At 45.3% G+C, this 13263-nt stretch overlaps 1 protein-coding gene across 1 annotated transcript in view; it reads right to left on the bottom strand.

The window, feature by feature from the left end:
* Positions 1-13253, bottom strand: part of Pdzrn3 (PDZ domain containing ring finger 3) — a 218738-nt gene extending 205485 nt beyond the window's left edge. Inside the window, exon 1 of the mRNA XM_013010315.1 lies at positions 13084-13253. Within this exon, the coding sequence (XP_012865769.1) occupies positions 13084-13176 (93 nt within the window). The 5' untranslated portion in view covers positions 13177-13253. The remainder of the gene's footprint in view (positions 1-13083) is intronic.
* Positions 13254-13263: the final 10 nt, after the last annotated feature.

The raw sequence follows: 13263 nt of genomic DNA, 5'->3' as shown, positions 1-13263 counted from the left end.
GCTGGCTTTGAACCGCGATCCTCAGATCTCAGCCTCCTGAGTAGCTAGGATTACAGGCGTGAGCCACCAGCGCCCGGCTCAGGTGACAGTTTTAATTCATGTCTCAGTATTACTATGACCATAGGTGAGACACATACCTCAACAGTATAAGTTTCTCTTGACATTAGTCAATAATAAGTACGCGCAACACAATCTAAGGTACAAATGTTGGGAGGGACATAGGTCAGTACTGATGCCAGCATGATATTCTATCTCATAAATCATACTCTTGCATGGTCAGGAAATAAGAAATGCCTAATCCTTAACTTAAAGCTTAAAAGAGCTAGGGTCCGGAATGAAATAAAGATTAGTATACATTCTTCTTTTTCTTTTTCTTTTTGCAAGGCTATAGAAAGAGTTCTAAATTCTAGGAGACGCTTGTTGTAAATTCTGGGTGAGCAAATTCCATACGAGGTGGAAGGGGGCATGATAAGGAAGATAAGGGGTGCCAAAGGCACAAGCAAGGGGGACAGGTGATAATAAGCCAGTGGGTTGCAGCCTAGGAGGATGACAGACATGTGACACACTCGGGGCTGAAAGGAGGAGGAGCCAGAAACAAAAGAGGTGGGGCACAGATACTGGCTCGGAACTGGGCAGGGATGGACAATGGAGGCAGAAGAGAAGAATGAGCAAGGGAGCACAGACACTCTAAATCCTACCAGATGAGTGGTTCTTAGGGCTGGGAAGGACATTAGGAAAAACAGCCACAAGTAAACAATAGCAAGTAGAAATGAGACCTTCTTGATAGCTTTCCTATCCTACAGCCCTTGGCTGGTGGCAACTATTTCTACCCAGCAGCCAGGATCTGGAAGATAGAGGAACAGTTGTGAAAGGCCTGGAGTCAGGACAGAAGAGGAAGACTTGTCATATCCTGGGGTCCTCTGGCATCACTATTTGCTCACAGCTTGGCAGGGAGTGCTAACAGATCACTATCACACTAACTCTCACCCCAGAATTCTATTCAAGTGGGAAGGTGGCAATGTTGGCTGTATGGGTGAGGCTTAGGTCTTTAGAGTTGAGAAAGGAATACAGACGGGCTTTGGAAAAGGAGCTGTGACTAGCAAGGCCTAAACAGCACCATGAACCTAAGTCAGCAAGCCAGAGGCAGAAGTAGAGGCTCATGGCGGAACACAGGGGCAATCTGGAATAAAATGACTTTGCTAAGTTACTTATCACCGATCAGTAAGGCACACATACTCAGCCTACCTTGCAACTTAAGGTCTAGCTGTTCAAGAGTGTGAGGAAGGGAAGAAAATACCATAGTGAAAAGTCACACATTGAATATATACACTCCTGTGTTGCCTAAGGACATTTCTAGACGCCTGGTCCCACAAGGTGATATTGCCTAGATCTGTCACAGGCATCCAAATGGTGGCAACACCCTTGATAGGGTTGGCATTATGACAAAATCACCTAAAGATGCATTTCTCAGAAGTGTCCCTGTGGTTAAATGACACATGACTCTGCTTTGTTTAAAAGACATTTTGCAGAGGCTGCTTTAAATGTTTTTTGAGTGTCTAGGAATGTATACTGTCTTCCAGGGACCAAGTCCATCTTCAATTCAGTATTAACTCTGTCACTGTTCCTTCTACTCCAAACAATCCCACCTCAGGAGCTTGGACTCATGCCATTCATTGCCTAATTAGTATGGCGGCTCTGAGTCCATCCATGCCATTGTCACTGAAGACTGAGGACTTTCTAAAACTCCTGTTTTTAAAAAACCAAAACAATAAAACACACACACACACACACACGCACACACACATACACACACACACACACGCGCACGCGCGCACACACAAAACACCTTCCATGTTTCCCAGTCATTGCCATGGTGGGCTTATAGAAGAAGGCTGTGTGTCTGGGGTGACAAGACCCCTCTCAGCTCAGTTATACAAAGCTCCTAGAGCCTCACACAGCTGGGAAACAGCTCTGTGTGCACACTGGTGACATGAAAGCACTGTGTATTTAGCTGTCTCCAGGCAAAAATGTGCAGATCAGGGGTCTGGAGGGCAGGGGTGGGGACCAGGAGGCAGAGCGGGCTGCCAGCAATTCTGTACTAAAGAGCTGGGCATGTCTTCACTCCCCACACTCAGATACTTTTGTCTTCTTTGTAGTTCAAACTTTGTAATTTTTAATGAAGCAGTGCGGACTAAGTCCTCCCTGTAATTCAAATCCCAGTTCTAAAGAAAGGATTCTTGGAGGAAGAACAGAAGGGGAAACTGTTTGAGCCTAACACTGACAATGGTCATGGAAATGATGCTTGAAAATAAGCTGGAATTGGACATGACAGTCAATGGAAGGATTGGCAGGATGTATCTGTCACCAAAGCAGATGTAGAGAGAAAGAAAAGAGACTCAGGGCCTGGGGAAACAAATCAAAGGAAAAAAGAAAGAGCTCTTCCAGAGCCACAATATATGCAGAATTGTATATGCATATCTATAAGCTAAACAAGATATTTCTGGAAAATAAGATATAAGAAATAAAATGTTTTTACTACTTGCAAATTCAAAACAAACCAACGAACAAAACCCTCACTTACTGCTATAGTTAAACAACTTGAGGGATTTTTTTGTTGCTTGTTTGTTTGGGTGGTACTAGAGCATGAACTCAGGGCCTGGGAACTGTCACTTGTGCTCAAGGCCTCTGCTCTATTGCTTGAGCCATAGCTCTACTTCTGGCTTTTTGGTGGGTAATTTGATAAGAGTCTAATGGACTTCCCTGCCCTGGCTGGTTTTGCCCTTTGATCCTCAGAACTTGTCTCCTAAAGTAGCTACGATTACAGACACAAGCCACTGGCTCACCAACCTGAGAATTTTTGTTGTTGTTGCTACTGATCATAAGTCTTGAACTCAAGGCCTTGATACTGTTACTGAGCTTTTGTAAGGGCTCAAGGCTAGCACTCTACCACTTTGAGGCACAGCCCTACGTCTGGTTTTTAGGTGATTAATTGGAGATAAGCGTCTCATGGACTTTCTTGTCTGGCCTGGCTTCTAACCACAATCCTTAGATCTCAGCCTCCCAAGCAGCAAGGAATACAGATGTGAGCCGCCACAGAGCGCTCAGCCACCTGAGAAATTTTTAACTAATTTTTTATTTTCTGTGGCTTGATTTCAACTTTGTGTTTCATGGATTTATCTTCTTTTCTAGTGAATATCCACAAGCACTATTCATCAAAACGACTTCAAATTTCACCCCTACCCTCCCAAGGACCTTTATTAAAGTGATGCAGGGTTTTAGCATGTCCATTTGCTGGGCTGCAAGGTACTGTGCTATCAATGTTTGTGAGCCCACAAAATTCATATGCTCAAATCCTAACTCTAAAGTTGATTGGGAATCAGTGTCCTCATGAAAGAGGCCCAAGGGAGACCCCTTCTACCACTTGAAGACATAGCAACAAGATGGCCACCAGAGAATGAGGGCATCTACCCTGAGCACCAGACATGCCAGAACCTCCCTCTCCAGCTTTTTAGCTTCCACCATGGTGGAAATAACTTTCTATTATCCAAAAAGTACACAGAATTATGTTATTTTTGTTATAACATCTGAAATGGACTAAAGACAAGGTAGTTGAAGTTTCTGACTTTTTTTTTTTTTTGCCAGTCCTGGGGCTTGAATTCAGGGCCTGACTGTTGTCCCTGAGCCTCTTTGTGCTCAAGGTTAGTGCTCTACCACTTCAGCCACAGAACCACTCGCAGCTTTTTCTGAGAAGTTCATTGGAGATAAGAGTCTCATGGACTTTTCTACCCAGGCTGGCTTTGAATCACAATCCTCAGATCTCAGCCTCCTGAGTATCTAGGATTACACAGGTGCAAGCCACTGGCACCCTGCTAAATTTTGTTGACTGATATAGAACATCACTAGGCCAGGCTGTCTCTGAACTCTGGGTCTTCCTATCTCAGCCTCCTTAGTGCTTGGATTAGAGGTTGTGTTTGTTTTCGTGTGTGTGTGTGTGTGTGTGTGTGTGTGTGTGTGTGTGTATGCCAGTAGAATATGAACTAATGTCCTCATGCTGTCACTTGGCTCTCTACCACTTGAGCCACACATCTACTTCCAGCTTTTTTGCTGGCTAATTGGAAATGAGGATCTCATGGACTTTTCTGCCTCGACTGGCTTCAAACCACAAATTGAATAGCTAAGATTAAAGATGTGTAGTCACCAATGCCCAGCTAGGATGACAGTTTCTGAAATGTAAACATCCAGCTACCAAAGTGAAGCATCTTCTTCACCACAGGACTGAGAGCAAAGGCCACTCAACTATAAGATGGAAATGCCAGGCCTTTCCGAAGTTTTGTTAAGTTGATGGGATGAATATAAATACACTACGAACACTAAACTCTCACATCACTCACAAGCTTTGAACTCCCCCTTCACAACTTGACCCCTGGGCTTTCCAACAATTTGAAGTTTTTCTTTATCACACATTCTCCACCACTGAAAAATGCTTCAGAGAATATAAATACAGAATACAAATTCAGAGGCAACATGAAGCTCCTCATAAAGCCACGCACCTTGGAGTAAAAAATCTCCTTTCTTCTCTATAACAATTCCTTCAAATTTCTAATGTTTCCTTGACAAGTTATTTGCCAAAGTGCTAAGACCCTACAGATAGTTCAGTAGGTGCTGGATAACTCTTACTGCACCTTAATATTCATCACCTTGTTTAATGTCAATAACAACCCAATTAGTAGCCATTTTACTACCACATTTTACAGATGAAGCCACTAAAGCCAAGAGAGTGGGATTGGAGATGTGCCTGAAGTGCTTTAACAATGGGGGAGAAGGAGAATACCACCCCTCTATCAGCAATTCTAGCAACTGAGTTCTATTACACACACTGGTTGTGTTCAGAGTACCTGCATCCAGTTTTATCTCATGACCTGGTAGGCCTCCATCCCCCTCTTGGTACCCATTTAGCAAATGCATGGGGCTCCTGGAAACAGCTGTGAATGTATTTCCAGTGCAAACAACCAGGCAGAGGCCACATCTTTGCACATGTCCCTTCCCCTTCCTGGGGGAGTGGGGCTGCTGTAGGTCCTGTTCTTGCAAAGGTGACATAGTGTCTCTGTCCTTTGAATCCCCCATAATTATACATATGGAATGGGTGAGAAAGATGACTGCTCAGATCCATCTGTTAGTTATTTTCTTTACAAGAGTAATCATTATGTTATACCACTTCCCCGTCTTATTGGAACCGACTTATTAAGACACCATTACTCAAGGGGAGTTGGTGGCTAACCCACAGCTCAAAAGCTTGGGTGAGCAAAGAACTGTATGAATGTGCTGTGTTTTCGAAGGCCTAAGAAACAGATCTAACTGATTCCCCGGATTCAAGTTGCTCACCTTGGCATCCAGTTGTGCCTAGCACTCAAAATATAAAACTGTGAGCAAGGTGACCATGAGGACACACTTGTGAGTCTTTCACACAGGTCTTACCATCAACCACTCTTAACTGACTCAGAGACAAATGAAAGACACAGAAACTTTTCTATCCAGGACACCATCAGGTCCTACCATCAACCACTCTTTTTTTTGGGGGGGGGTCCAGTCATGGGGCCTGAACTCTAGGCCTGGGCACTGTCCCTCAGCTCTTCAGCTCAAGGCTAGCGCTCTACCACTTGAGCCTCAGCGCCACTTCCGGCTTTTTTCGTTTTTGCTTATGTGGTGCTGAGGAATCGAACCCAGGGCCTCAGGCATGCAAGGCAAGTGCTCTACCACTGAGCTACCTTCCCAGCCCCATCAACCACTCTTAAACTGACTCAGAGACAAACGAAAGACACAGAAACTTTTCTATCCAGGACACCATATCTCTTTTACATTTTACTTGTTTTGTCTAAATTTGGTGTGCACGTGTATGTGTGTGTGTGTGTGTGTGTGTGTGAGAGAGAGAGAGAGAGAGAGGAGAGAGGAGAGAGGAGAGGAGAGGAAGGGAGAGGGGAGGAGGGAGAGAGAGAATATACTGGGGTTTGAACTCAGAGCCTGTGTGCTGTTCCTAAGCTTTTATGCTCAAGGCTGGCACTCTACTACTTGATCCATAGCTCCATTTCTAGCCTTTTGCTGGTTAACTGGAGAATTGCATCAACTTTTCTGCCAATCTGGCTTTGAATCATGATCCTCAGATCTCAGCCTCCTGAGTGACTAGGATTACAGATGTGAGCAACTGGCCCCAGGCTCTAAATCTCTTTCATAGCTAGAATCCATTTAGTTTTATACTCATGTGTTCTATCCTGAACCTATGAAAACAGGAATTACGGCATAGGACAAACACTCTGCATCACCAAGGATTCAAAGCCCAGTAGAAAACTAAAATATGCCACAGGAGACCACTGGTATTTAACCATCTGAGGTATTTAACCTCCTAAAAGTCTGTATGTTTATCTGCAATATGGAGTATCCAGGGCCAGGGGTAAGAATACCTGTGTTACCAAGCCTTTCTGAGGATGAAACAGAATTCATTCGCCCCTCCAGTCCATGTAGCACTTAGCAAATAAAACAGGCTTCAGAGGGGCCATGGCTCAAGAACAACATGCTTTGCTTAGTTTGGTTATAATCCATGAGCCTGGAATTGAGAATGCTGGGTTCAAATCCTAGCTCAACATTCAGAAATCTAAACCTTTAGTTTTAAGTTGATTTATAACATTATAAACTGATCCCCCACCCACCCAAAAAAGAGAAAGACAGCAGGAGAGAGAAGGAAGAAAAGGAGAAGGAGGATGGGAGGAGAAGAGGAAAGGAAGGAAGGAGGAAAGGAGGGAAGGAGAAGATAAGAGTTCTACTGAATGAAGATGTCTCAGGAAGCTATGTATATGCACACAGCAGCCACCCTAAGCATACAGCACCCAGTAAACCCAATGGATACTACCACCTTTCCTTTTAAGCTCCCTGGTTTACAGTCTAATGCATGGTTACCTTATAAATAGACTCATACTCATAAATAGTTTTACAGAGAGGCTAGCATCATTTCTGAATGCAGAAAGAACCACTGAGAGAATTCCCAATTTGAACCTTCCAGTTAAGCTTCACCCTGTGCAGTAGGGCAACATATCTGTAAGCCAACTCCTAATTTGCTTTATAAATCGCTGGAATGGAATACAAGTGACAGCCAGCAACTCTTTTAGCTGAACAAGGCTGTTTGGTTAGCTAAACTGTGGAATGGCTATTTGCTGAGGGCTGTCAGAAACAGAATCCATCCAAGGGTAAACATTCTGATAGATCCATTTCAAAGCCTCCCAACATCTGGAATATCTTCTGATACAGCTGTCTATTAGACTCACTTATCTTCAGTTCTGAAATAGGCAAAATGGTTTCTGAGATGTGGGGCTTTATACAACTTGATCTGGGTGGATCCAATTGAAAGAAAAATGAAGCCACCCAAAAACCTGGAAACAATTTTATGAACTGGGGTGGGGTCACAGAAAAACTGTATTCTTCTGTAATACAAGCCCGCTTTTGGTTAGCAACATGACAAGTTTTGATGGGTGACAAGACAGCCCTTTGAATCTTGAGTTCATCCACCAAACAAACACATATCAAGAGTTTAAACCAGGAGCTGGTGGCTCACACCTACAATCCTAGCTTCTCAGGAAGCTGAGAACTGAGGTTTACAGTTCAAAGTCATCCTAGGCAGAAAAGTCCATGAAACCTGTATTTCCAATTACCAGCAGAAAACAATGGCTCAAGTGGTAGGGCATCAGTTTTGGGCAAAAAAGCCAAGGGACAGCACAAGGACCCAAGTTCAAGTCTCAGTATTGGCATCAGAGAGAGAGAGAGAGAGACAGAGAGACAGAGACAGAGAGAGTGCATTTAAGACACATAGCAATGGCTGTAGGAGCAGGACCACAGCTGTGAATAAGGCAGGTTCCTCCAGTTATTTACTTACAGCTGCGATAGTGCCATAAAGATAGAGGATACCTGATGTAGTAAAGTCCGAGAACCCTGGCTTCCTAGAGGAAGAGTTCCTGGAGCTGAGACAGGAAGACTAAAAGAAAGGTTATCTACTAAAGAATAACCTCTAAGTGCTGACAGGATGGAGGCAGGACGAAGAGGCAGAAAACTTGCAGGTTAACTAGTGAAGATTGCTTGGAAGGGCTCTTCCAGGTATAGGAAAGGGGAAGTGCAAATGCCCAGTCAGAGGCTGGAAGAAAGCAGGGAGGTATAGGCAGGAAGCCTCAGGAAAATAGAATAAAGGGTAGAAGAGCACAGGCAGGTAGAAGCCAGCATGCTGGACCTGATGGCCACTCAAGACATACTAGAAGTCAAGAAAGGGCTTAAGGATGGGGAGTGAGGTCACTTTTACATTTCTAATAAACTATTCCTGGTGCTCCACATGTGAAGGAGAGAGCTGTAGTTCAGGCAAGAGATGATAGCTGACACCAAGATCAGGTCTGCCCCTGCAACATCTGGAGATGTCTTTTATCTTCATGGCTGGAAGAGTGCTACTTCCCACTATACAAAGATAGGTGGCTAGACATCCTATGATATATAAAACTACCTTTCCTCTTTACCAGTGCCACCACCACCACACAACCAAGTATCAACCAGTCAACTATGCTGAGGTGAAGAAATACAGTTCAGATCAAGGTGATCATGTGAATGAGCCAGAAAACATGAACAAACTCAAGACATACTTAGGAAAGACAACCTATAGGATTTAGCAATTAAGAATGGACACAAATATGGGGGAGGGGAAATCAAAGGACAAAAGATATAAGGATGGGGCTTTCAAGTTTCTCTGCAATTCCAAAGAAAGTTTTACCTACAATGTCTCCTTTCCCAGAAAGCAAAGGAAATTTTTGTTCTGGCATGCTTTTGCTCTCAGAGGTGGATAAAACTAGGGAGGGAAATTGAGGCTGGGAGCAAATCTGTTATCACTTATATATGACAAGCCATTGGTAAGGCAGCCCAGTTGTGGCTAGGTTAGAACTGAGTCTCTAGCCCATGGTTATCTGCCCTTTAACTGTGGCTGATACAGGTTTTAAACCATTATCAAGTCTCTCTGATAAGTGGATGTTAAATCCAAAACGTAAGGTGATACAACAAAGTTAACAAGGCTTAAGAAACAAAGGACTTCCACTCATCTGGTCGAATCACTATTAAATAACCCCATGCTGCTGATCACATATATAGTATATATGTGTACACCGGAGGGAAACCAGAAGGAGGACACAGAACTAGAGGGAATCAGGGAAAAACATACAACAGCAGGACCCATCAGCTGCACTGGATATTGATCAAAATGAACTAAGAAACTCAATGGCAGCGATGGGAGGGAGGGAACAAGTGGGAAAAAGAAACAGCTGATGCTACGCAAAACAAAAGAAATGTACATATCACCTGATGTGGAAGAAATAACTGTATTGTCAAAGCTCATAGAACTCATAAATGTTATAGACCACGATAGACAATTTGCCCCATGAAAGTTAGAATGTGTTTGTGACTTTAACTAAGCATCACTATCCCACAATACTGTGAAATTTGGGAAATTATGTAATCATTTAATCACAATAAAGAATTTGAAAAAAAAACATTATCAAAGTCTTACAATATTTAGGAAGGGATTATTTAGATAATGATCAGAGGGCTCGCGATGCAGCTCAGTGGTACATCTAGCATATGAAAGGTTCTGGGTCTAATCTTCAACACTGGTACCCCTTCAAATAGTAAAAATCAGACTGGAGATTGTAGCTCAGTGGTAGACAACACTTGCCTAAATGTGAGACTTCTGGTTCAATCCCCAACCCTGGAAAAACAATGACCAATTAAATTGTAAGAAAAGACCAATGCTTATTTTGGTCTAGAGGTTTGTCCTTGAGCCTGAATGTCTACTCAGCTTAGCAGCTTCTCAACAGACCGGTATTGATCATAAAGAAACTCTTTAGAAATGCAAAATTTCAGCTTCCACACCAGCCCTCACTGGAACAAGAATCTCCAGGGGTGAGATTCAGGAATGTGGGGTTTTAACAAGCTCTCCCCTGCTTCTGATCCTGTTAAGGTTTGAGAAGCACTGGGGTAGCTCACATTTTACACAGAGCAAACCATGTCTGTGCAGGTACACCACTGTCAAACCCTGAGCCCTCCACAGGTGTCAAGAAACAGAAAGCCAAGACAACTTCCAGAATGCCAGGTCAGGCCTGGAGCAAGTTTGAGCTGCTGAGCTGGTACTGAAAATCCACTGAGTGGTTCTTAGCAACTTCAGCTTGTGATAGAGAAGCAAATCTCAAGACTTAGAAACAACATCAACAACAAAATGAAGTAAGTGTTGTCCACAAGAGGCAATATAAATCCTTCTGCATCTCGAAAAAGAGGAAACAGGACCTAGCAGGGTCAGAAAAGTTGGCCCAATGAAATAGACAAGTTTTAAACAGCTTCCACTGGGAGGGTTTTTATGGCTAATGCAAGAGGAGGGTAGACTGAGTTAATTCAGGACAAGGAGAACGAGCTTCCAGAAGACCTAGACCAGGGCGTGAAGACACAGAAATTATCTAGGGCAGCTTTCTGGCCAGGCCATCCCTGGCTATCACCCGATGGACACAGAGGTTCATGAAAGTTCCAAGTAGGTTTCCAACTCCACAAGCAACATTTCCCTATACATTCAAAATCTAGCTTGTCTCTAAATTCAATGACCTTGATTTTCTATTTTCTACCTCATTACCCAAATACGCTTCAAAATACCCACCAAAGTTTTGACTCAAGTATCACATTTTTTGATTCTAAGAGAGCATTTACCCAAACATTCCAGAAAGAAAACAGAAAGGCAAGAAGAAATAATAAACTAGCTCAACAATGAATGATGTATAAACTCTGAGGGAGTGAATGGCTTATTTATAAACAAGGGTCACTTGGAAAACAAAGCAGGAAATCCAGATGACAGCATAAACAGGGGAAAGTAGGGAACTCCTGCATCCCAAACCTGGCGCCTGATAGGAAACCATGCTCTGCCCTCTGTTTGGGTGACTCTAGGCTCACACCAGTCCTTTGTGCGCCTGTGCGGTCCTGGGCAAACCACGGAGCTGTAAATATTTGCCCTTCTCCCAGAGCTGGCCAGCTGCTGAGGCTACAGCTGACAGACAGGCCAGGGGCCAGGAAGGGAGAAGATTGGAAAACTTGCAGGCCTGGTGTGCATGCATGGAGAGGGAGGCTGGGGGAGGGGAGGGAGAAGCAGAGCAGACACAGGCCCCTGGGGCCCCTTTGGGCAAATACGTTCCCCTCTCTGCCAGGCCATCTGGAGCAGGGAAACCAGTGGGGGGGGGAAAGGCTCCCCAGGAAGGAGGCAAAAGCACCCAGCTGTTGAAAACGTGGCTCTTGCAATTAGGGAAACCAGTCTCAAATTTGGGTGATGTTGTCCCCCAGAGGACAATATTGGGAAACACTTTTGATGGTTAAAATTTGGAAGGGAGGTCTGCCAGCATCTTGTAGGTAGAGGCTAATATACTACAGTACACAGGACAGACATCCGTTCCCCCCTCCCCAATATACACAACAAAGAGATGCCCTGAATAGCATCCACACAACAAGGACTTAGCTCCAAATGTCAATACAATCCAGGATTAAAGCTGAACCTACCTACAATCTGAGGTAGAATCTGAATCCAGCTCTTTTCCCTGAGTCACTGAGTTTGGACAGGTTATATAATCTGCCTGAGTGAGTTTTCTCATCTCCAAGGAGTAAACAGATAACCCAAGCAAAATACTTCCTACAGTGTGGTTGGTTCTTACCAAATACAGAATAACTGGCAGTTTATGGTTATACTGAGAGGCAATGCAACATGGTTAAAGGCTTGGGATAATGAGTCAGTCACATATGTGGGGTTAAAGCCCACTTTTGACACCTAAAAGAAGTGACCCAAGCAAGCTCAAGACTGCCCCTGGGTAACTGTCAGTTTCTTCCTCTGCAACATGAGAAGCATCAGACTTCCCTTGCTGGATGAAGAGAGAAATGTCTGGGAAGAGCTGAGCACAGGGTCTGGAGCAAAGTCGAAGTTGTCATAATTACAAAGACCTCAGAGGGAAGGGACAGGCTCAGGAAGGGATCCTTACAATAATTGCAGGTTACACAGGTTGAGCGTTTACTCTCAGTCTGGCAGGATTCCTTCTCTCCCGGAAGGAAACAGTCTTTTAGATTTAGAGAAACTGAGGCACCCTTGAACCTGTGGCGATTAAGCTCCAAGATCAACCCCAGCTTGTTTGCATAAACGATAACAACAACACCCACGCTGGAGAACAGTTCTAACTCCAGAAGATTCACGCTCAATAAATACTTTCCCCTTCTTTGGGGCCATGGATCCTTTCATCCCTTCTGACTGAAGTCCTCAAATTAATCCCTTGGAGGGTGTTTGGCTGTGTTTTCCTGTCTGACACCCCTAGGGCCCATAGCTGGCAACTTCAGAGGGGTTACATCGCTTGCTCAAGGTCAGCCAATGCACTGAGCCCCCAAAGCCCACGTCTGAGTCCAGCTTTTCAGCCAGGGGTCTCTGCCTGGCGTCCTGTGGCAGCGGCTCGCTCTGGGCCTCCCTTTCTTTCTTCTTTGAGGAATCTCAGAGGGGGACAAGAGTTCAGCCCGCGGGTCCCATCCCTGAGGACCACCATGCTTTTAGATCTGAAGAAAGGGTAAGCCACCTCCCCGAGATCACGCAGCGGATCTGCCAAGACACAGCCCCTGAAGGCATCTGACTCTGGAGCTGCACCCCCCCCCCCTTCTCCTCCAACACTCGGTTCTGAGTTCCTGTTAGTCCCCGCAGCCTCGCCCCACCCCTGGTTCTATTTTGCCCCTTGATCAAGTGCGTGTAACCGATAGGGACCTTGGTTTTGAGCTCCGGTGGGGCAACCTGCGTTGTGGGGATACACAGGACAAGCGAAGGGAGAGGGAGGCAGGGAAGGGAGGCTCCCAGGAAGGAGGCTCCAGGCGTCCCTGGCGCAGGACGGGGGGTCGGGGTGGGGAGGGGGGGGCCCTGAGGTCACCAGGAAGAAGGGAGGCAGGAGCCCAGGGTGGGAGCTGGGTGTGGGGGGGAGGCGGTGCACCGCGGGGCAGAGCTAACCAACAACCTACCTTGCCCCCCGACGGCGCGGCCACGCAGCGGCTGAGCGAGTCGAGGCGCGCGCTGTACTCGGTGAACTTCTTCTGGTAGCGCAGCGCGGTCATCTGCAGTTCGAGCTGCGCGGCGGCCAGCTGCGCCACCAGCGCCTTCTCGCGCTTGCCGGCCTTCAGCGCCTCCTTCTTGAGCGTCTT

The sequence above is a fragment of the Dipodomys ordii genome, unplaced genomic scaffold (assembly GCF_000151885.1).
Source record: "Dipodomys ordii isolate 6190 unplaced genomic scaffold, Dord_2.0 Scaffold12, whole genome shotgun sequence".
In the NCBI taxonomy this organism is placed as follows: domain Eukaryota; kingdom Metazoa; phylum Chordata; class Mammalia; order Rodentia; family Heteromyidae; genus Dipodomys; species Dipodomys ordii.
Note: the sequence above shows the minus strand (reverse complement) of the source record. Positions and strands in the feature narration are given on the sequence as shown.